We start from the raw sequence: 21,054 nt of genomic DNA, 5'->3' as shown, positions 1-21,054 counted from the left end.
GGGCAAATGGAATCCTAATTCCTACACCTATATCTTGCAGGAGGGTTATGAGAGGGGTTGAAGGGAGGGCACATAGAGGGCCTAGGAGGAGGAAAGGGAGGAAAAGGTGATGTGATTATATTTTAATTTAAAACATATTTAAATTTTAAAGAAAAAAATAACTTTTCAAATGGTGAGTGATTTGCTCAAATTCTGAGCTGAGTTCAAATCCAGGCCACTTGAAAACTAAAAAGTCCTCAAGTATAAATTGTGTGGTAGGAAGTACTCAACTACAGGCAGGAAGTGTGGCAGGACTAACAGGAAGTGTGGCAGAAGTGTGGTAGATGGAGCAGATAGAGGCCAGAGGAACATGCAGATTTGAGTCTCAGCAGAAGCAACATGTCTGCACAGAAACAGTTCTTACGTTCAACTGACAGAGCTCTGTGGGGCTTAATAAAACCTAAGAGCCATGACAAACATGAATGAAACCCTCCATTTTCCTGACAACTCTGAGCAATGGCCACTGATACTAACCAGACAGGTTCATATGCAAACAGGAAAGGCACATACAGACACACACAGACACACACACACAGTGGAAACTTAAGGGCTCTTTGGAGAGTCAGCTGTGCTGGCTGGTGTTTTGCTGGGGCAGACTCATGAAAGCGTGTTTTCCGGAAGCAGACACAGGTGAAAGACTAAGGCCGACTCGTGAAGGAACGCTTCACTAAAGCAGACACAGGAGAGGATGTTGTGCCAAGGCAAGCATGTGAAAGGACACGTGATGAAGGATGCTTTGCTAACAACACACATGTATTGGTCTGCCTTACATTACGTGGTTGAGCTGCATTTGTCAGAACTCCACAGAGAAACACACACACACAGCCTTCTGGTGGCTTCCTTGGACTCTAGCTGATTGGCAGAGTGATGTCAGCTGAGACAGAAGCACATGCTGAGGCAAGACCCGTGGAGAACACGTGATGTTTGGATGTTATAAATAGAACTTGACGGACAGTGACAGAGACAAAGCTAGGCTTGCAGGTACAGCTAGGTGTGCAATGCTTGTGGGTCTCATGTCTTCACTGATCTTTGCCTCCCTGAGAGAGGCACAGCCTAGAACTTCTCCTGGTGTTCCTGCTGGTCCCTCCTGCTGACATGTGCCAAGGCTGTCTCTGCTAGGTAGTGCCACCGCTACTGATTCACATTTGCTATCCCAACTCTACTGAACTGGACTGCTGATGTCCATGAAGTGTTTGCAAGTATATCGAATTACTGCTGCTGACCTGTGAACTGAACTGCCAATTTCCAGACAACACAGATGGGCATTGCTCCAAAGAACCATTTCTAAACAGATCCACTTCCCACATATCCTTTCTTTTCTACTACCTCTGGTGGGTGGTGGGCTTCAAGGGAGGTTAAAGTGTTTAAGAACCATCATTAAAAATAGGTGTTAAAAAAAATAAAAATACATACACACACACACACACACACTCCAAACAGTCAAGTTCTCTCCAGGTCTTATCTGGAATGACGGCTCATGGCACAGAGGCATTAAGAGTGACCCAGAAGTTTTTCCCATAGGGAACATCATTGGGGTGAGCACAGATCTGGATTCAGTCTGTAGTCTAGATACTGAATCCATGCCTGTTTCTCCTTTTAAAGTTCCTGGTTTATCTTTAAGGGACATTCAGTTAAGTAATTGGAATGAAAGAGGCATAGTGCTCACATTTTAGACAGGTCAGAAAACTGCCAGCATGGTTAAGGACAGACACAGAAGCTCGTAAGTGGTGACCTCCACTAGAACAGGTGTAGGACACAGCAGCCTTCTACACCAAGCGTGCACACACATACACACACACTCACCCTGCTCTCACAATTGTCACCATAACAGCCAAACTCAGAATGCTCCTGACTCTTCTTTCCCCTCCCCATGTCCAACTGTACTTCTGTGTCCCTTCTGTGGTGGTTTGAATATGTTTGACCCATGGGAAGTGGCACTTAGGAGGTGTGGCCTTGTTGGAGGAAGTGTGTCACTGTGTAGGCGGGCTTTGAGGTCTACTAGTGCTCAAGCTCTGCCCAGTGCAGAAGAGAGCCTCCTCCTCACTGCCTGTGGAAGACAGTCTCCTTGTGGCTGCCTTTGGATCAAGATGCAGAACTCTTGGCTCCTCTAGCACCAAGTCTGCCTGGATGCTGCCATGCTTCCCACCATGATGATAATGGACTGGACCTCTGAACCTGTAAGCCAGTCCGATTAAATGTTTGCCTTTGCCATTAAGAGTTGCCTTGGCCATGGTGTCTCTTCACAGCAAAAAAACCCTAAGTAAGACACGCCCTGAGTTCGTGCATGTTGTTTCCCTCCTGAGTTTCTACCACAGGCTTTCTTCTGCCCTCCCTTCTCCACCTGCTGTGTAAGCTATAGCCACTGTGGCTATGTGGGTGCCCACATCCCAACAGCCACTGCCACTGGGAGCTGGAGCTGCTGCCTCAGCTCTTCATCCTGTCAGATGGCTGCTGTTCTTTTCAACATGGTCACATTCATTTAATTATATGTGTGCGCACACACACAGAGACACACACACACAGGACAACTTTCTCCTTTTCCTGTGTGGTCCAGAGATCAAACTCAGGTCCTGATTCTTAGCAGCAAGTACTCTCAGCTGCTTGAGCCGTCCTGCCTGCCAGCACCTGCTCCTCTTTCTATGCCCACTTAGCCACCAGGTAGAAATAAGGCAAGACAAGAACACAGAACCAAAGAAAGGTGAAGGAATTCCCTACGTGAATGCAAGCTGCTGGTTGCGACCAGCTCTGAGGGCTACCTGTCCACACTGGAACTTGTCAGAGACCGCAGGACAGGTCTCTCCATGAAGGAAGAAAACCCTGAGAGAATAGCTGACACACATGGTTGACACTGGGACCAAGGGATGTGACAGAGGAAACCACAGTAAACGGCCAAAGGGCCAGGAGTGACGCACTAGGAGCGGCTGCCATGTCCCACTGGAAATAAAACCTTGGAGAAGTGAACACAAAAAGAGGCCAAGGCGGAGGAGGGGAGGGAAGAATGGAAGGAAGAAAAGGAGAAAAGAGATGGGGGCGCTGATTTAAATCTCAGAATAAAGAAACATTCATCAATGATCTATTAAGAAGGGAGAAAGTGTAAGTGCAGAGAAGACACTCGATTCACGGAAATGAAAATATTGCACCCACAGCACACTTTATGTGGATAAAGGTGAATTTTCCTGATGTAGAAATGTCCATAAAAAAACAAAAACTTCAACACTGCACCCTCGAAAAAGTGGAGCCCCTTCAGCCTCCTCTACAGAATCCTGTCCATACAGCATGACTTCAGACATCTTAAAAAGCACAGCATCCAATGTACTGATTTGCTTTCTGCTGTGCTCGTAAACACTGTGATCAAAAGCAACCTGGGGAGGAAAGGGTTTGTTTGGCTTACTGGTCACAGTCCATTACTGAGGGAAGCCAGAGCAGAAACTCAAGCGTGGAACCTGGAGGCAGGGACTGAAGCAGAGACTGTGAGAGAACAGTTTACTGGCTGGCTCTCCACCTCAAGATCAGCTACTTTTCTTATACAGCCCAGGCCCACCTGACTAGGGAATGGCACTGCCCATAGTGGGCTAGGTCCTCACACATCAGTCATTAATCAAGAAGCTCCCCTTACAAACATGTCTACAGGCCAATCTGATGGTGGAAATTCCTCAGTTGAGGTTCCCTCTTTCCAGATGAGGTCTGACTATGACACTCAAGTTGTCATTAATAGTCAAAGAAATATAAAGTCAGGAAAAATATTAATTCACTTTATGAAACTTTAATTCACTTCATCTTCAGCAAAGATGAAGGTGTCCCTGCACACAGATCAACCTTCAATACAGCTGATAGCAAGTGAGGGCTCCACCCTGCTTACAGCTGACAGGAAATGACCGTGTCTCAAACTCCTGCAGTTTTCTTCTGACACAGCTGCTAATCTAAGGGAATTCATCTTCAGACTGAAAAACAAATGAATCCCCACATGCACGTCCTTGTAGTGGTAACAGCATCACAAATAAAACCAGAGCAATCAGCATTTAAAATAGGAAGTCTGTTAGACAACACAGAACCAAAGCAAACACACCACTTCCCAGTGCACGTCTTGTTGCATGACAGACATCTGAGCAGACAGAAGGAGGGTTACAGGAGCTGGCAGACACTGATGAATGCTTGAAACTCACTGACCGGCCAGCCTGGCCTACTCCAAAAGTTCATGCCAGTGGAAAACCCTGTTGCACAAAAGTAAGGTGGACAGACCCTGAAGAAAGTTGTCCTTGCTTACACATACACATCATAAAGATCAGATTAGCTGATGAGTGAAAAGCATGGGTGGGCAAAGCCAGACTGCTTCCACTCAGCATGCCAACCGACAGCCAGTGAGGACAGCCTGACCACGTTAGTGGTGTGGTAATACTCTTGAGATCAGCAGGGCACTCGGGTGAGCATGATGACGTTGCGCTCTTGCTTCCTGCTGATAGGAGCGAGAACACAAGCTGCCCTCAGCTTATGCCTTAAGGAAGCACAGCCAAGGCACTGTTGGAGAGGACACACACTGGTTAATGCAGACTGAACGTGATGGCAAGATGCAGACGCATCATCTGATTAGCATTTGGGGATCCGTTTCCATTTCATAAATCCTTCATTAGCAACTTCTAAACCAGTACATCTAGTGACATTGCAAGAAAAACACTTTGGGGGCTCCCAAGATGGCTCAGTGGTTAAGAGACTGGCTGCTCTTCCAGAGGACACAGGTTCTATTCCCAGCACCCACATCATTGCTTAATTCCAGTTGCAGGGGATCTGATGCCTTTGGCCTTTGTGTCCATCAGATACATACATGGTCACAGACATACATGCTCACAAAACACCCATGCACATAACAGAGATAAATCTTTAAAGAGAAAGGAATACACCTGTCATTAAGGAAGTTGCCTCACTGCAGGTTCACCATGGGTTCCCCTCAGCTCCGGGAGGGACTGGACCACACTGCCTGTCGCTGCCGATCAGACTGCCTCATCACTAGCCCATCACAGTGTTCCCACAAACACGCATGGATATTCAGTCAGTTACTGTAATAATCCACACTATTTTCGATGAGGAACTGTGTTCTTAAAAATCTAGTAAATACCAGGATTTCAGATACACTTTAAGAAGAAATGGAACAAAAAAGGATTTCCATCTTCAAATCCATTTCTTAAAAACAAAAATTGGCTATTTGAGGTGCCACAAGCCTTTAATCCCAGCACTCAGGGAGCTGAGGCAGGTGGATCTCTGTGAGTTCCAGGACAGCCTAGTTTGTAAAGCAAGTTCCAGTACAGGCAGGGCTATATACAAAAACTGTCTCACAAAACCAACAACAAATAAAATAAAATACAAAGATCACAAATAGCTCCAAATATTAATATGAACTCGAAACTGTTTAATAAAAACTTAGTAAACTTTTAATACAGGTAGATTTTTGAATGAGACTCTTCCTCACCAATAACCCACCAAGAACCATACAAATGGCACCTTTGGGGTCGGTAGCCTGTGCCACTTAAGGAGGAAAGAACATCACAGCCCCTACCAGTTTTCAAGTGTCAACTAAACACTGGTCCAAAATGCAAGCTTGGTCACCTTTTCTACCAGCTAGGACAGGATCCAGAGCTTGTGGGAAGTCAGCATTGGCTGATTCTCATTACAGAGTCCTGTGTGAAGTGGGTGTCGGGCCACTGAGTAGCCAAGTCATAGATGCCACACAGATATGGAGAGTGTCCAGGGGCAAGGGTCCCCACTGTATAAAGCTGTGTCTTCCCACAAAGATCACTACTCTTCCAGCCCAGTGGAACTTACCAATCAGAGGCCATTTTCCCTAAGTAGGGCAGCCTGGTTCTGCTGGGTTCCCTAAGACTCGGTGCTTGAATTGTTCCCAGTCAGAAATGGGAGAGTAACATTAACATCCTCTTCACACAGATGTAGATGGCAGGGAGAGAAGTAGAGTCAGAGATGGCGAGAGAAAAAAATAGCTGTTATATGAATATGCAGAGGACAAGCAGACAGAAAGACAGACAGAAAGAAAGACAGGCAAGCAAGCAGGCACATTTGCTTATATTCTTAACAGAAGATTAAAGCAGGTCATCCATCAGAGAGCTTTATGCTTAAGAAGGAAAACAAGTATCTTAGTTAGGGTTTCTGTTGCTGTGATAAACACCACAAACAAAAGCAACATGGGAGGAAAGGGTTGATTTGATCTCACAGCCCACCGTGAAGGGGAGTCGGGGCAGGAACTCACAGCAGGACCCTGGAGGCTGGAGCTGAGGCAGAGGCAGTGGAGACATGCTGCTGACTGGCTTGCAACCCCATGGCTCCCTCAGCCTGCTTGCTTATAGCTCCAAGGACCACTTGCCCAGGGGTGGCCCTGCCCCTAGGGAGTGGGCTCTGCCACAGTCGTCATTAACTAAGAAAACACTGCACAGACTTGTCTACAGGCCAATCGGATGGAGGCGCTTTCTCAGCTAAGAGCCCCTCTTCTCAGATATGCCTAGATTTGTATCAAGTTGACAAAACAAAACAAAAAAACCATTGTGTGTGTGTATAAGAGTGTGTGTGTCTGTGTGTGTGTGTGTGTATAAGAGTGTGTGTGTGTGTGTGTGTGTATGTGGGAGTATCTGTGTGAGTGTGAATTGTGTGAGAGTATGTATGTGAATGTGGAATGTGAGAGTGTGTGTGAGTGTGTATATGAGTGTGAATGTGTGTGAGAGAGAGTGTATATGAGTGTGTGAATGTATATGAGTATGTGTGAGAGTGTGAGTGTGTGCGAGTTGTATGTGTGTGTGTGAGTGTGTGTGTGTGTGAGTGTGTGTGTGTTGCCACAGCATATATGTATAAGTCAGAGAACAACTTTTGCAAGCTGGTTCCCTCCTTCCTCTGTGGGTCTAGAGATCACACTCAGGTTAGGTCATCAGTTTAGCAACAATTGTCTTTAACCACTGAGCTATCCACAGGTTCCAGGTCATTCTTTTCTTAAGTGACCCACCAATCAAGTTAAGGGGGGGGGGGATGCTGGGTCACATAAAGGCCAGAGGAAGGCTTCAGGTGTCTCGATTTATCTCTGCCTTTGAGACAATGTCTGTCACATGAACCCGTATCTAGTGAGTCTGACAGCCACCAAGGCCCTCACAGCAATGGGGAGTCATACTCAGCTTTTTATGTGGATGCTGGCCCTCATAAAATGGATGTGGAGCCACCCAGTGTGTAGGCTCAGGCCCTCACACTGCAGAGCAAGTGCATTTACCCACTTAGCCATTTTCCCAGATGCTGAGCTAATATTTTAAACAATCATAAGACAAATTAAGGGCTGGAACTATAGCTCAGTGAGTGCTTACCCAGCATGGGCAAAGCCCAGGCCCCATCCCCAACATCACGTAAACCTGACATGACTGTACACAGCTCCAATCCCAGCACTGAAGAGCAGGGGTGTCATAAGCAAGGTCATTTGAGATACACAGGGAGTTTAACATCAGCCTGCAGCCTGGGATACTAGAAACCCTGCCTCAAAAGAAAATTCAAATTGAACTATTTTTAATATACCTCAATTTAAAAAAAATAATCAAGTAAATACCTAAGTGCATACGGAATTAGCAGTGCCAGAGAGCCCAGCATAAGAGACTGAAACACACTGATTAACCTGCCTGCACATACCTACATGTCCCAAGCACAAAAACACTAACAAAAAAATAAGAATTGTACTTGAAATCATAACGTTAGTGTTACCATCCTGACTAAACTCTATAAAACAGTAAAATTCTATCACATTAGGAACCAAGATTTCCAGCTTAAATTAAAAAACAACAACAACAAAAATCACCAAATGTAAAACTATAAACGCCACCACAAGCAGGTAACATATTTTTAAATAGACGTTCCCTGGCTCCAGGAATCAAAAAGACTGGAGATGATAACAGCCCAAGCCCAGGGAGAGCCCCTGCCAGACTCCTTAGAGAGACAGACGGCTCCAGATCCAGAAACAAGACATCCAAGCCGGAAACGATTGTCATATCACACAGCAAGATGCAAAGACCACAAGAGTCAAGACGGAAGGGCCCAGGAGACGACTCGAAGCCTTCAGAAAGGAAGCCGTTCTGTGCTTCGCTGACTTACACAGCCAAATCAGAAAGTGCACACGGAAGAATAGTCAAAGAAACGGTCTTTGGAGACTGCTAAGCAACCAACTCATTATTCTGCAAACCAGTAAACAAATGTACAAAGCATCTGCCCTGCCTTTGCTCCTGCAAAATGTACCAGATCGTTCCTCAGACATCTTTCCAACAGAGGAATCCCAAGTAATAAAGAGAAATGACAAGATTCTGATGCCAGGAGAGCCCAGCATAGGCAAACGCCACCCAGAGCTGCTGAGGCCTCAGTAAAACTGGATGTCGATCATGCTGTTTGTGTACAGCTTCGTACATCAGAGATAGGTGAGTGACGCACGGTCTCTCTTCTCCTGGGAGGAATCCATTCCCTGGTGGACTTTACCCTCCCCCAGGACTCTAAACTTGAATCTAGTCAAACCTGTAAGCACACATTACAAGAAACACACACATCATGTTAAAAGATGCTGAATATTTTATGTTGTTTGCTAGATTCAATCAGCCAAATCCAGGTGGGAAAAAGTCCACAGAACTCTGAATTCTCTGCTCAAAAAATCCACTTTGAAGATGGAAGAGGATCCAGGAGACCTCTGTGCCGAGGAGATGAACAGACCAGTCGACCTGAGGCAAAAGGCGTAGCTAGACCCCAGGTCAAACAATCTACCAAAGTCATGTACAGGACAATGAAGAAACTGAACATGACAGGATATCAAGAACTGGCGGGGTGGGCCAGCAAGACAGCAAAGGCAACTGCAGCCAACCCTCATGATCTGAGTTCAATCCCCAGGAACCACATGGTAGATAGAAGCAGAGACTGAACTCCTGCAGTATGGCCTCTCCATGCATGCTGATGTGTGCAACCCCATGTTTAGATGTAAGTATAGGCATGCACACATACGATTACATGTTTAAAAGAGCTAAATTGTTAACGTGTAACATGATGAAACAGAAAGTAACTCAACAATGATGTGACTGTCCTTGATGTACTTGAGTCAAATGAAATTAGCTGTGTGTGCGACCACTGGTTACAGGCACATGTGGGGCCGCAATAATTCTACCAAGTTCATGTTTGAAGCTTTTCATTAGACACACATGCCTTCAAGCCTCCATCACTCTGGCTACTCTCGGTGCTGACTTTCAGTTCCTCATCATAGCCTAGGAAGTCTTTTTAAGGTGGTTTTGTTTCTGCAGTCAGGGTATGTCTCTGTGACAACTACCCAGCATGCCAAACGCTCTTTGAGGCTGGGTGCCCACATCTATTCACTGAGCTGCACAGTCTTCTGGGCCCATCTCCTCTTGTGCTTGGAGGCTCTAAGTTCTGAGAGCACGGCGTGTTGGGCCTTTCAGCAGCAGGGAAGCTGTTTCCAACATACTAGACCACAGTATTAAAGGTAAACTACTCAGGAAAGGGGCCTTTTAAAAATAAGAGAAACCTGGCAATTTTACTTAAAGTTTATAACAAGAAAATAAGGAGCCAGAGAGACAGCTCTGGGGTAAAGCATTTGCAGAGCAAGCATGAAAATTGGATTCCCCAGCACACAGGCCAAAGTCAGGCCTGGCAGCCTGCAGCTGTAACCCCAGTGCTAGAGTCAGGGAGAAAGAGACAGGAGGACTCTGGGAACATGCTGACCAGTCAGGTGACCAAGCCAAAACTGCAAACACTGTTCAGTAAGAGACTCTCTCAAAAATTAATAAGGAGGAAAGCACTTTTTAGAGGCCTTCCTGCCTTTTCCTGGGGAGATATAAACAAACATCTGCTCATCCCAAATAGGGCAGCAAGGACAGACCAAAGATATGACTCTATCAAAGCCACACGTGGAGAAGCAATAGGTTTATTTCAGTTACTTACAAAAGCATGAGTAAAGAATTATTCACAGGAGCATGGGTAACTCAAAGGCAACTGTATCACCCAAACGCCCACCCAGCCTGAGTGTGGACTTAGAAAAGTTGCCATCTTTGCAACTCAACAGGCTTGAGGGTCACCTCTCCTCAGCCATCCTTACCATTTATATAACCTTGGTAAGAAAGAAGCCTTGTAACTCTGGTCTGTTTCAGGGACTTCCTGAGACTTGTAAGTTGTTTAGCTTCTGAGTCAGAACCAGTCTATCTCCAGGATGAAAGCTTCAAATCCCAAGAAATTGCTACAAAATATCCTCACCTGTGTATTCACAGGTGAGCACACCAAACACACATATGCATACAATACATGCACACATACACAAGAAAATAAGCAAGCATGTCTACGCAAAGCCAAAGGAAAAAGGTTAATTCTGCAACACAGAAAACTACTAGATAGCTACTATTTTGTTCCAGCCAAACACCATAAAAAACACATCCCCAGCCCCATTAGCAAAGGGGCCTGTGGGGTCTTAGACCTCATCTGACCATGACAGGGCACCCCAATGCCATCCCTAGACAGAGCAGTGTCAATAAAAACTCATGGAATGCTGAAGCTTCCATCACAACTCTGTGAAAACCAGGAACTCTTCTCCAGAGGGTCTCTTTCCTCAGCTGGATCCCCCTTCCCAGCTTTGCTGTCAGAGCATACCATATGGGGGTCTGCAGCTTGCTCAAATGCAGCAGTAATAACCTTTCTCCTTTCCCCTGTGGCTGTCACCAGAAGAGGCAGAGCAGGAAGCCCACATCTTCATCCCTTCCCACCAATGATGAAAAAAGCACCATTCCCAGACACCAGCATTAGTGCAGAAAGTGTCCAGGGTCCAGCTGCCCACCTGCCAGCCAGGTGCCCATCATAGAAGGCAAGGCAGACAGTCAGAACCCCCTTTGACCAGTGCCATGGGAGCTCACTCATCCTTCAACTTCAGTATCAAAGAACTAAACAAGGAACCTGGATGCCTGCCCAAACCAGCAGTAGGGAGACAATGCCTCCTTCCCTGTGCCAGTGTGGTGTCAGATAGCCCACAAATGTATTAGATTTAACTATTATCAGAGCCTTATGACGTGCCATTCGAGATGTTGTCTGTATACTGAGTTTCAATTTTCAAGATGAAAGCACCTTGGCTGTGAGTCAGCACCAGTGTGGGTGAATGGGATGCCCCTGAGCTGTGCACTCAGGATGCACTTCAGCCCTGAGCTGTACACTCAGGATGCATTTCTGCATGATGAGAGGAGACAGCTCAGTTCGTAAAGCACTTGCCAGGGAACTTAAGACTTGCAGTTCAGTCACTAGAACCTGCATGAAGGCGAGGACCAGCTACACAAAGCTCCACACACACGCCATGGCACATGTGCTCACTCAACCCCATGCACACAGTAATAACATTTAGAGAAAAGAAAGGTCCAGCCCCGCCTTAGCCACAGTACTTTTAACTCATCTGATCTCAGAAGCCAAGCAGAGTCCAGCCTGCTGCATACTTGGGTAGGAGAAAGAGCCAATATGAATTAAGAGTGAATAATCATCCCTCTATTATCTGGGGATAATATGTCTGGAGAGCTCCCCAAACTAGGTGCAAATAGAGGACTCCCTTTCCCAGCAGGGCTTTCTCTTCTCTACCTTATCTGGGGAGCCTGACCCCACACTCTACCTGAGGAATGGCACGTAATCCTTGGTGACATCAGTTGAGCTACGGGTTCAACTTTCTAGGAGGCCTCTCCATGTAAAGCTGCCCAAGGGTGACTGTTTTCTTCTTTCTTTTTAAAATGTATTCTTTTCTCCTATACTACATCCTGACCACAGTTTGCCCCCTGCTCCTCTCCTCCCAACCCCTCCCTCCTCCCTCCCTTCTCCCCCAGATCCTCTCCTCACCTCCCTTCAGCAAAGGGGATGCCTCCCATGCACATCAAGCAAACAGAACTATCAAGAAGATCGAGTTGCAGTGAGGCTAGCACCTCCACTCACAGTAAGGCTGGATGAAGCAGCCATAGGAGGGAACGGGTCCTGCATCCCACAAGCAGGCAAAAGAGTCAGAGACAGAACCTCTCCAACTGTTAGGCGACCCACAAGAAGACCAAGCTATACACCCATGAGGGTGACTTTTTCTATACAGTGTTGTTAGAATTTAATAGCTTGGAAAACTGAATAGCGAATATTCACACAGATTACTGAACAATTCTTCCTTGCAGCCACAGCTGTCTGTGTAACAGCACACTGGAGTAAAGACAAAGCGCTGTGCTCGGTGTTTAGCCTTTTCATGTATCAAGCTGTTTAAGGGGTGCCTTGAATGTCTGGGATCACCTGGGAGACAGGCCTTTGGGAACATGGGGTGGGATGAGCAGGGTGGGGTGGGATGGGTTTGGTGGGAAGGGTGGGGGTGTATCTGATTATGGTCACTGAGGTGGAAGAACCTGCCCACTGTGGGTAGCACCATTGCCCTGGCTAGGATCCTGGTCTGTACAGACCAAGAAAGGAGCTGAGCAGCCTGTAGTCATAGCTCTCTGCTTCCTGACTGTGGGTGGATGTGACCAGCTGCCTCAAGCCCCCACAGCCTCTATATCCCTGTCATGACAGACGGTACTCTTGAACTATGAGCTAAAATAAACCCCTTTTTCTTACGTTGCTTCATTAGAGTAGTTTATCACAGCAACAGAAACTAAGTTACCATGCAAATATGTTATTAACATAACAAAATTCTAGCTTTCAATATAAAAAAAAAAACCAGACAGCATTTAATACAGTAGGACGAGGGTCAACACAGTGGGTTTCAATGGCCGCACTCCACAATCCTCCACTGAGATTTACAGGGCTCTGGTTGGACAGCAGGGCTGCCACCCAGGATCAGGAGGTGTGCCCTGTCTGTGAGAACACCTGGATCCATTGCTGGCACAGAGTAATGGACACATGAAGTCGAGGCTCTGATTTTAAAGTGTGTCTGGCCACCATGGCAGGTGTACAGCGTGCTGCATGGAGAGTTCTCTTAGTAAGAGTCCCAGCAGACCAGAAAAGCTGGAAGGAAACACAGCTAACTTTGACCCAAACTATGGTGACCCTTAAAGTGACACTTAAACAACGTGTACTGTACACAAACTATGTACAAACATGGCCTTTTTAAAGTGTTGGTGCATCACATGGTCTTAGGCTTCTGAAACCATCAGGTTCCAATCACTCAGCCAAGGCAACATTCACTTGTGGGCTTTGAGCACAAGAGGCCTGAGGGGCGGCTTTCCCGGTGTGGCCTCAGTCATGGAGGTGGTGGTAGTACATGCTGTTCTTCAGTGGGGGCAAGAATTATCACTTGAAAAAACGATGGTACAGAGACGTAGCCAGAGCTACCACGCAGACTAGAAACTCCTCGGAATCACATAAAGGCTCTCAAGAGCCCAGAAGGAGAGGAAGTCAAAAACAGGAGGGAGAAGATGCAGGAGGTGACATGAGTTCCAGAGATTCAGACCAGGGGAGGAATGGACATGGGTCACAGGAACCAGAGAAAGGGAGTCCCTCCCCCTTCAAGGAAGACAAAGCACACAGGGAACGAGCTAGTCTGCAGCAGAAGGAAGAGCAGCAAGGAGACAACCTCACAGATGTCACTATTTCTCCTCATGACAAGAAGGCAGCAGAAGCCACATGTTGGTGTCTAGTCACCAAAAGCAGCTTCTTGCATCTTCCAGGGAATGTTCTGTGGTACATACAGGAGTCTGACAAAGGTCAAAAAGCCTCCTTGGGCCTGCAGGGATGCTGCATGTACCACTGTAGGAGGAAGAGTCATACCTTCTCTTGGATCAGCCGCTGGAGATGAATCCCACAGGACAGCATGGCTGTGAACAGGGTCAGCATGTACTGCTGCACTTTGCAGATGGCAGAGGCCAGAGAGCTGATGACAGCATTGAGACCCACCTTCTCGATGACATTCTGGAAGGCAGTGGGAGACTGCCGTGTGATCCTACACAGGGCCTGAGGAAACAGGAGCACAGATCTTTCACAGACTCTGAGGATACTGGGCAACCCCAACACCTACACATGCCCCACACCCCTGCTCAACACCTACACACCCACATGCCTGCTCAACACTTACACATACCCCATACCCCTGCTCAACACCTACACACCCACACCCCTGTTCAACACCTACACATGCCCAACACCTCTGCTCAACACCTACACACCCACACCCCTGTTCAACACCTACACATGCCCCACACCCCTGCTCAACACCTACACATACCCCACACCCCTGCTCAACACCTACACACCCACACCCCTGCTCAACACCTACACATGCCCCACACCCCTGCTCAACACCTACACATGTCCAAACCTCTGCTCAACAGAGAGGACACAAACCTGCTGCTTTGTCACTTGTTTTAAAGCCATAGACTCAGACATTTCCAACAGACTTAAGATAAAGACCAGCTGCTAACATGCCTGAGGCAAAGGGGCTGGAGAGGCGACACAATGGTTAAGGCACTGGATGCTCCAGCAGCGCACTCTGGTTTGATCCCCAGCACCCATATGAGACTCATAACTATACCTCCAGTTTCAGGGATCCAGCACTGTGGTGGTTTAAATATGCTTGGCCCATGGGAAGTGGGACTATTAGGAGGTGTGGCCTTGTTAGAGGAAGTGTGTCACAGTGCAGGCAGGGCTTTAAGGTAATACATATACTCAAGTGTGAAAGAGAGAGTCCCTTCTGGCTGCCTTTAGATCAAGATGGAGAATTCTCAGCTCTTCCAGCACTATGTCTGCCTGGACACTGCCATGTTTCCTGACCTGACAATTGTGGCCTGAACCTCTGGACCTATAAGACATCCCCAGTGAAATGTTGTCCCTTCTAAGAGTTACTTTGGTCATGGTGTCTCCTCACAGCAGTAAAACCCAAACTAAAACAAGCGCCCCCTTCTGGTCTCCACAGGCACTGCATACACATAGTGCATACACTTATCAGACAAGCAAACATACATACACATAAAATTTTAAATAATAAAAAAAGAAAGTTGTTCTCAAACACTGGGAGGTGTAATAATATTAATTACATTGGTGGGCTAACAACTCACAGACCTTCACAGAACAAGTTTCCACTTAAGTAACATAAATACTACCAAGCCCTTCACACTGAGAAAGAGTTACAGATACTTAAACATTTAATGCTATCAACTGAAAATACGTCTAATCGTGACTCTACCCTGCAAATGGGGCTTACATATGGTCTTCCGTTTCATCTAGTGGCATTCTTGCTGAATGCACACATTTTTCAGTGTGTGCAGGTCACTGTCTCAGAATATCTGAAAATCACTCAGTGCTCTGACAAGCGTTCCTGTTTCACAGATGACAGGCTATGGCCCAGAGCACTCAGGAAGCTCTCACAGAGGGTCAGTCCCGGAGCCGTGGCTCAGAGATCTCCCTCTACTCACACATGGCTCACGATTACTGTCACAGAAGCTCACTCAGCTGATTCATACCTGTGACCAATTACTAATGAGACCAAGGAAAAGACATGCCAGTCATCAGACACACAACAAGAGGGCCGGGGGGTGGGGACAGCAGGGAGGAGGATGTCTCAGACATTGAAAGTATTTACAATGTCTTGGAAATCCCAGCAAAATAAAGTCTTTTCCATCTCCACGGCTGAGCAGCTCTTAAAACTGCTCCTGTTGAAGGGAGAGGAAAACAAGTGCCAATGGGTGTGAAGTGAAGGGAAATGGTGTGAAGGGAAGGAAAACGGTGTGAAGTCAGGGGAAATGGTGTGAAGTGAGCACTGGCTTGTGTGAAATCAACGGAAATGGTGTAAAGTGAAGGGAACTGGTGTGAAGTAAATGAACACAGGCTGGTGTGAAGTGGAAGGAAATGGTGTGAAGTGGAAGGATTCGACTCCTGTAACCTCATTTCCAATCTTTACAAGAACCCAGTGTGACTTAACCTTGGTTAGGAAGAGAAAGGCAAACAAAACTCCATCAGTGACCAAGGAATGCTCTCAAGAGAGAGAGATAGAGAAAGAGAGAGAGAGAGAGAGAGAGACCATGCCGAGCCTCTGACCACTGCTGCTCAAATGTGTAAAGTGAATGGCACAGTCTTCATTTTCAGTTACATGTATGTACATGTATATCTTAGGCTGTTTAAGTATATGGAAGTAAGCTTTTTCAGAAAAATGTACCTGAGAAATATTTTGTCATTTCTGTAGCTAGTAAATATAAGTAAAATTGCTGAGGACTTGAACATGGCCCACAGCCTGCCACTGCTCAGAGCACTCCTCCTCTCACTCCCCAGCTCGACTCCCCACAGCCAGGACCCTGACTCCCCACAGAAGGACACGATCCAACCTCTGTCCACATCCCGCTGGTGCTGGCGTTCTCTAAGAGCCTCAGTGCCCAGGATGCTGGTTCTCAGGCTCCAGTGGGGACAGCGCCTCCAGTCAGTTTCAGCAGCAGTTGGGAAAGCCGGGTGTGCTGACCAGGAAACAGAGGCTGGAAAGGAATGTATGCCCCAGCAGGTCTCTACAGAAGTGCTTCCTGAAGAGCAGACATGCAGACTTGGGACTTCCTAGCATGCTGGCATTTGCTTTTTGAAAAATGAAGCTAATTAAAGATTCCTTAAATCTTGGCTACATGGATCTAATAATAAAAGAAAACTTCCACTGTCTTAGTTAGGGTTTCCATTACTGTGAAGAGACACCATGACCAAGGCAACTCTTATAAAGGAAAACTCAACTGGGGCTGGCTTACAGGTTCAGAGGCTCAGTCCATTATCATTGTGGTGGGAAGCATGGCAGTGTCCAGACAGACACAATTCTGGAGAAGGAGCTCAGAGTTCCACATCTTGATCCACAAGCAGCAGAAGGGGACTGTCTCCCACACTGGGTGGTGCTTGAGCATAGAGACCTCAAAGCCCATGCCCACAGTGACACACCCACCTCCCCAACAAGGCCACACCTCCTAATAGTGTCACACCCATGGACCAAGCATATTCAAACCACCATATCTACATTTAGGGAAGTCCAGAGTCAAGCACTTGAGTGAGGTTCCCAAGAAGGACCCAGAAGACTCAAGTCAGAAGGGCCCTAACAGAAGCCACTCAGCAGCCTCCCTGGGATAGAAGTGTGAAGGAGAGGGAAACACAACAGGCAGGAGGGAGCCAGGGCAGCCGCCAGCACTGCCACCTCCATTTCCCTCCAGACAGCTGCCAGCACTGCCTCCATTTCCCTCTTGGTGTTGGGGGAACAGCCTGAGGGTAACAGGAACAGGAGATGAGACGCATGAGGCTGGAAGGTGAGGTGTGAAACTACCCCTGCAGGGTGGTGTGAGAAGGAGCCAAGAAACACAAGATGATGACAAGAAGAAGCTTCCCATTTGTCCAACAAACTAATGACACATCTTCACACACCATTAACCTTTACACTCAGTCATAATAAGCACGCATGAAAAGCAGCAGACGGCCCATCAAACACTAAGTGAGCAACAGAGCTTCAGAAGTCCGGACATTAAAGTGGTTTCATCTCGCCATCATAGGATACAACCTTTTAGCACAGAATCAGAATGTCTGGATTAACAAGAAGATACACTCTCGGCCTGGGAGCTCAACGGTCAGGAAGCTGAGGCAGGAGAATCAAATACTCAAGGTCTGTGTGAGTTACAGGAGTTTGGGACCAGCCTGGACAACTTAGTCTAACAGAATAAGGAAGGAAGGAAGGAAGGAAGGAAGGAAGGAAGGAAGGAAGGAAGGAAGGAAAGAAGGAAGGGCGACCTTCCTGAAGGTGAAAAGGTGGCTATGGATACTGCCCAGTAGCAGGACACTTCTTAGCATGTGAGGCCCCGGGCTCACCGCCCAGTGGCAGGGAGGAGAGAAGTGGGTATCGAGATGACACCACAGGCTTTAAGGCAGTGGCCACCAAGCTGATGACCTGGGTTTGATCCTTGACCCCTGGGATGCACAAGGTGAAAGGAGAGAGGTGACTCTTCCAGGTTGCCCTCTGACCTCTACCAGCACACTGTGGTCATGTGAACACACATCCCCCAGGCCCCATTGGCTGCCATGAACTCTCACACTCAGCTCCATGTAGTTTTAACCAGTGATGAACGCCACATCCCACAAAGTCCCACCTTCTTTCAGGCCCATTTTTAGAATGCTGCTGTAGTACATCTCTTGAGATATCCCTCTCACCAACATCTCTACCCTTTCCATTAAATTTACTCTCATTCAGGGGTATTTCCTCAAACAGTGTGCGAGTCCCTGGTTACATCCTCCCAAGGTGCTGGACTCACGGATATGGCGGTTATCCGCAGAGCATCCACGGTGGAGTGTCTGAAGAGGTGCCACAGGACAGGCCCAATCTCCCCAGTTGTGAAGCCCTGCGCCTGGGCGGAGAATGTCGTGCAAACGTTCTCGATAATCTTCGCAGCCATGTGATTGACAACCCGCTCCTCCTGGAGAACGAACAGACAGCAGGAAGATTCAAAAAGTGCCGCTTCCCCAAGCAAAGGCTCTTCAGCGTGAGGAGCATGTGTGTGTGGTCTCCTCAGAGCCACTGGGGATAGTGTTCCGGTTGTTAGGAGGCTGCTACAAAGAGCCAGCGGTCTCCTCACCAGCGAGCAGGGAGAACTCAACCCTCTGTGCTAAACAGGAAGCAGAGCGCAACTCCACCTGTTTTTAATAAAATCAAAATGGGAAAACGATCCAGAAAAAAAACTAACATGAGCAACGTAAGCACGGTGTGAAAAACAGATGTAACTTTTAAGCTATAGAGCTATCAGAACAGCCCTAGCATGGCCCTGGCTAAGGATGACCTGGGAGACAGCCAGCTACAGCACACAGCGGCTCAAACACAAAATTGGAGAGTCCTAAGAAAGACACACCCACAAGGATAACCAATCACCCAGGGGCTAAAACAAACATTAACAAACATCAACTGCTTTCAGGAAGCATAAGTGTTCTTAAGGAGGGCTGGAGGGATGGCTCAGAAGATACGGGTCCTTTCTGCAGATCCTGAAGCCTGTTTGGTCCCTAGGACCCACAACGTGGAGGGAAAGAACCAATTCCCATGAATTGTCCTCTGACCTTTGAATGCACAGCATAGCACGTGTGCCTACATATTCGCATACATACACAGTGAGTGAATAAATGTAAAGCTTCTTTAAGGGCTTAAATGGTATACAAAATTTCAGTATTTGATGATGTAGAAAGTCCATTGGCTCTGACCCCTCATTAACTATTCCCTAGCAGACAGGGGAGCACAGCTTTGTATGTGTGTATGTGTGTGTGTGTGTGTGTGTGTGTGTATACGATGCCCTAAGCAAGACAGCTAAGGTTGTCCTTTAGCCTCTATACACACACACACACACACACACACAGAAAGGGGGGGGAGAGAGAGAGAGAGACATACACACACATACACACTCACACATATACTTGAAAGTAATTTTTTAAAAAATTAAAAATCAATATGGCTACAAAGAATATGAGACTATGTTCTTCTAGTCATTCTTTTTTTCTGGTATTTATTTATTTATTTATGTATATGAGCACACTGTTGTTGTCTTCAGACACACAGGAAGAGGGCATTGGATTCCATTACAGATGGTTGTGAGCCACCATGTGGTTGCTGGGAACTGAACTCAGAACCTCTGGAAGAGCAGTCAGTGCTCTTAACCGCTGAGCCATCTCTCCAGCCCCTCTTTTAGTCATTCTTGATGGAACATCACAAATCATAGAAAATGAACAATACAATAGCTGGGGAAGGCCTTTGTGAATGATACATTCCTTATCGAGCAAGCCAGCATTATACTGAAGGATACATTCCTTAGTGAGCAAGCCAGCATTATACGGAAGAAAAACCCTGTAGGTCCAGTGCCTGTGGATCTTTCATGGAGAGTTTATATCCCATTCAATCTAAAGAAAAACTGGTGCCCCAGAGATCTGTGGCAGTGATAAAGTAGACATATTTGTCAAAAGTATTCACCCCTTACTTAAAGCATGAATAGACTCACATGGCATAAAACTCTCAGGATGTAACTAACATGGGAAGGTCTGCGGCTGGGATTCATTACACATGACATTCACACAAGAGAATATGGCAGGCAGCAGACAGGCAGCAGGTGAAAGTGTCTCTGCTGGAGCTCTCCCCTTCAGGACTACAGAGAACTCATACTGCAAACACATTCTGAAATGCACCAAGTGTGGGACATGCTGCCACATGCACACCCATGGGAGAGCATTCGGGAGAGAAACCCTTTAAAGACAACAACTAGAAAAAGGTTTTTAGGATAATTCAACCCTAAGTACATATGACAGTTAATTTTCACTACCAGCTTAACCGAGTTTCGAATCACCTAGGAGACACGCCCTTGAGCAAGTCTGAGGACATTTCCAGAGACAATTAGCTAAGGAGAGAAGTCAGACTGCAAATGTGTGTGACCAACCCATGATCTGAGAGCTCTTAGGCTGAGTAAAAGAGTTAAAAAGAAAAAACCAGAGAGAGGAAAAGCTCACAGCTCTCCTTCCTGCTCACAGCTCTCCTTTCTCTGCTTCCTGGGCACTGAGAAGAGAGGAATCAAGGAACCGTAGCCGCCATGCATACTCTGCTTTGGTGGACTGTGCACCCGAACGCCAGAAGCAAAATAAGCCCTTCTTCCCTCAGGCTGCATCAGCTGAGGATTCTGTCACAGCTACAAGGGCGGGTAACAGCACAGCACAGAGAACTCAGACTGGCATAAAAGCACATCGGTATGCTGGATGTGGGGAATCCTTGGCACGCTACCCCCTCCTTACTGCATTTCTGAGATCACACACACACACACACACACAGACACACACGAGAGAGAGGAGAGAGAGAGAGAGAGAGAGAGAGAGAGAGAGAGAGAGAGAGGCTCTTCAAAAGCTGGAGTGTACAGCTCAGAGCATGATCAGTCTTGCTAAACATGAAGCCACTTTGAAATCAATGTCAGTTAACGTAATAAATATGGAAACCTCCATAACCAGAGGCTTCAGCACTCACACAAGAGTGTTTTAATAAAATTATGA

At 46.9% G+C, this 21,054-nt stretch overlaps 1 protein-coding gene across 1 annotated transcript in view; it reads right to left on the bottom strand.

The window, feature by feature from the left end:
• Ulk4 (unc-51 like kinase 4) overlaps positions 1-21,054 on the bottom strand; it is a 293,994-nt gene that overhangs the window by 213,791 nt on the left and 59,149 nt on the right. The window contains exons 20-21 of the mRNA XM_028767390.1: positions 18,300-18,461; positions 13,816-13,998 (exon numbers count right to left, since the gene is read on the bottom strand). Of these exons, the coding sequence (XP_028623223.1) occupies positions 13,816-13,998; positions 18,300-18,461 (345 nt within the window). The remainder of the gene's footprint in view (positions 1-13,815; positions 13,999-18,299; positions 18,462-21,054) is intronic.

The sequence above is a fragment of the Grammomys surdaster genome, unplaced genomic scaffold, assembly GCF_004785775.1.
Source record: "Grammomys surdaster isolate TR1022 unplaced genomic scaffold, NIH_TR_1.0 172, whole genome shotgun sequence".
Classification (NCBI taxonomy): domain Eukaryota; kingdom Metazoa; phylum Chordata; class Mammalia; order Rodentia; family Muridae; genus Grammomys; species Grammomys surdaster.
This window is presented reverse-complemented; position numbering and strand designations above follow the sequence as displayed.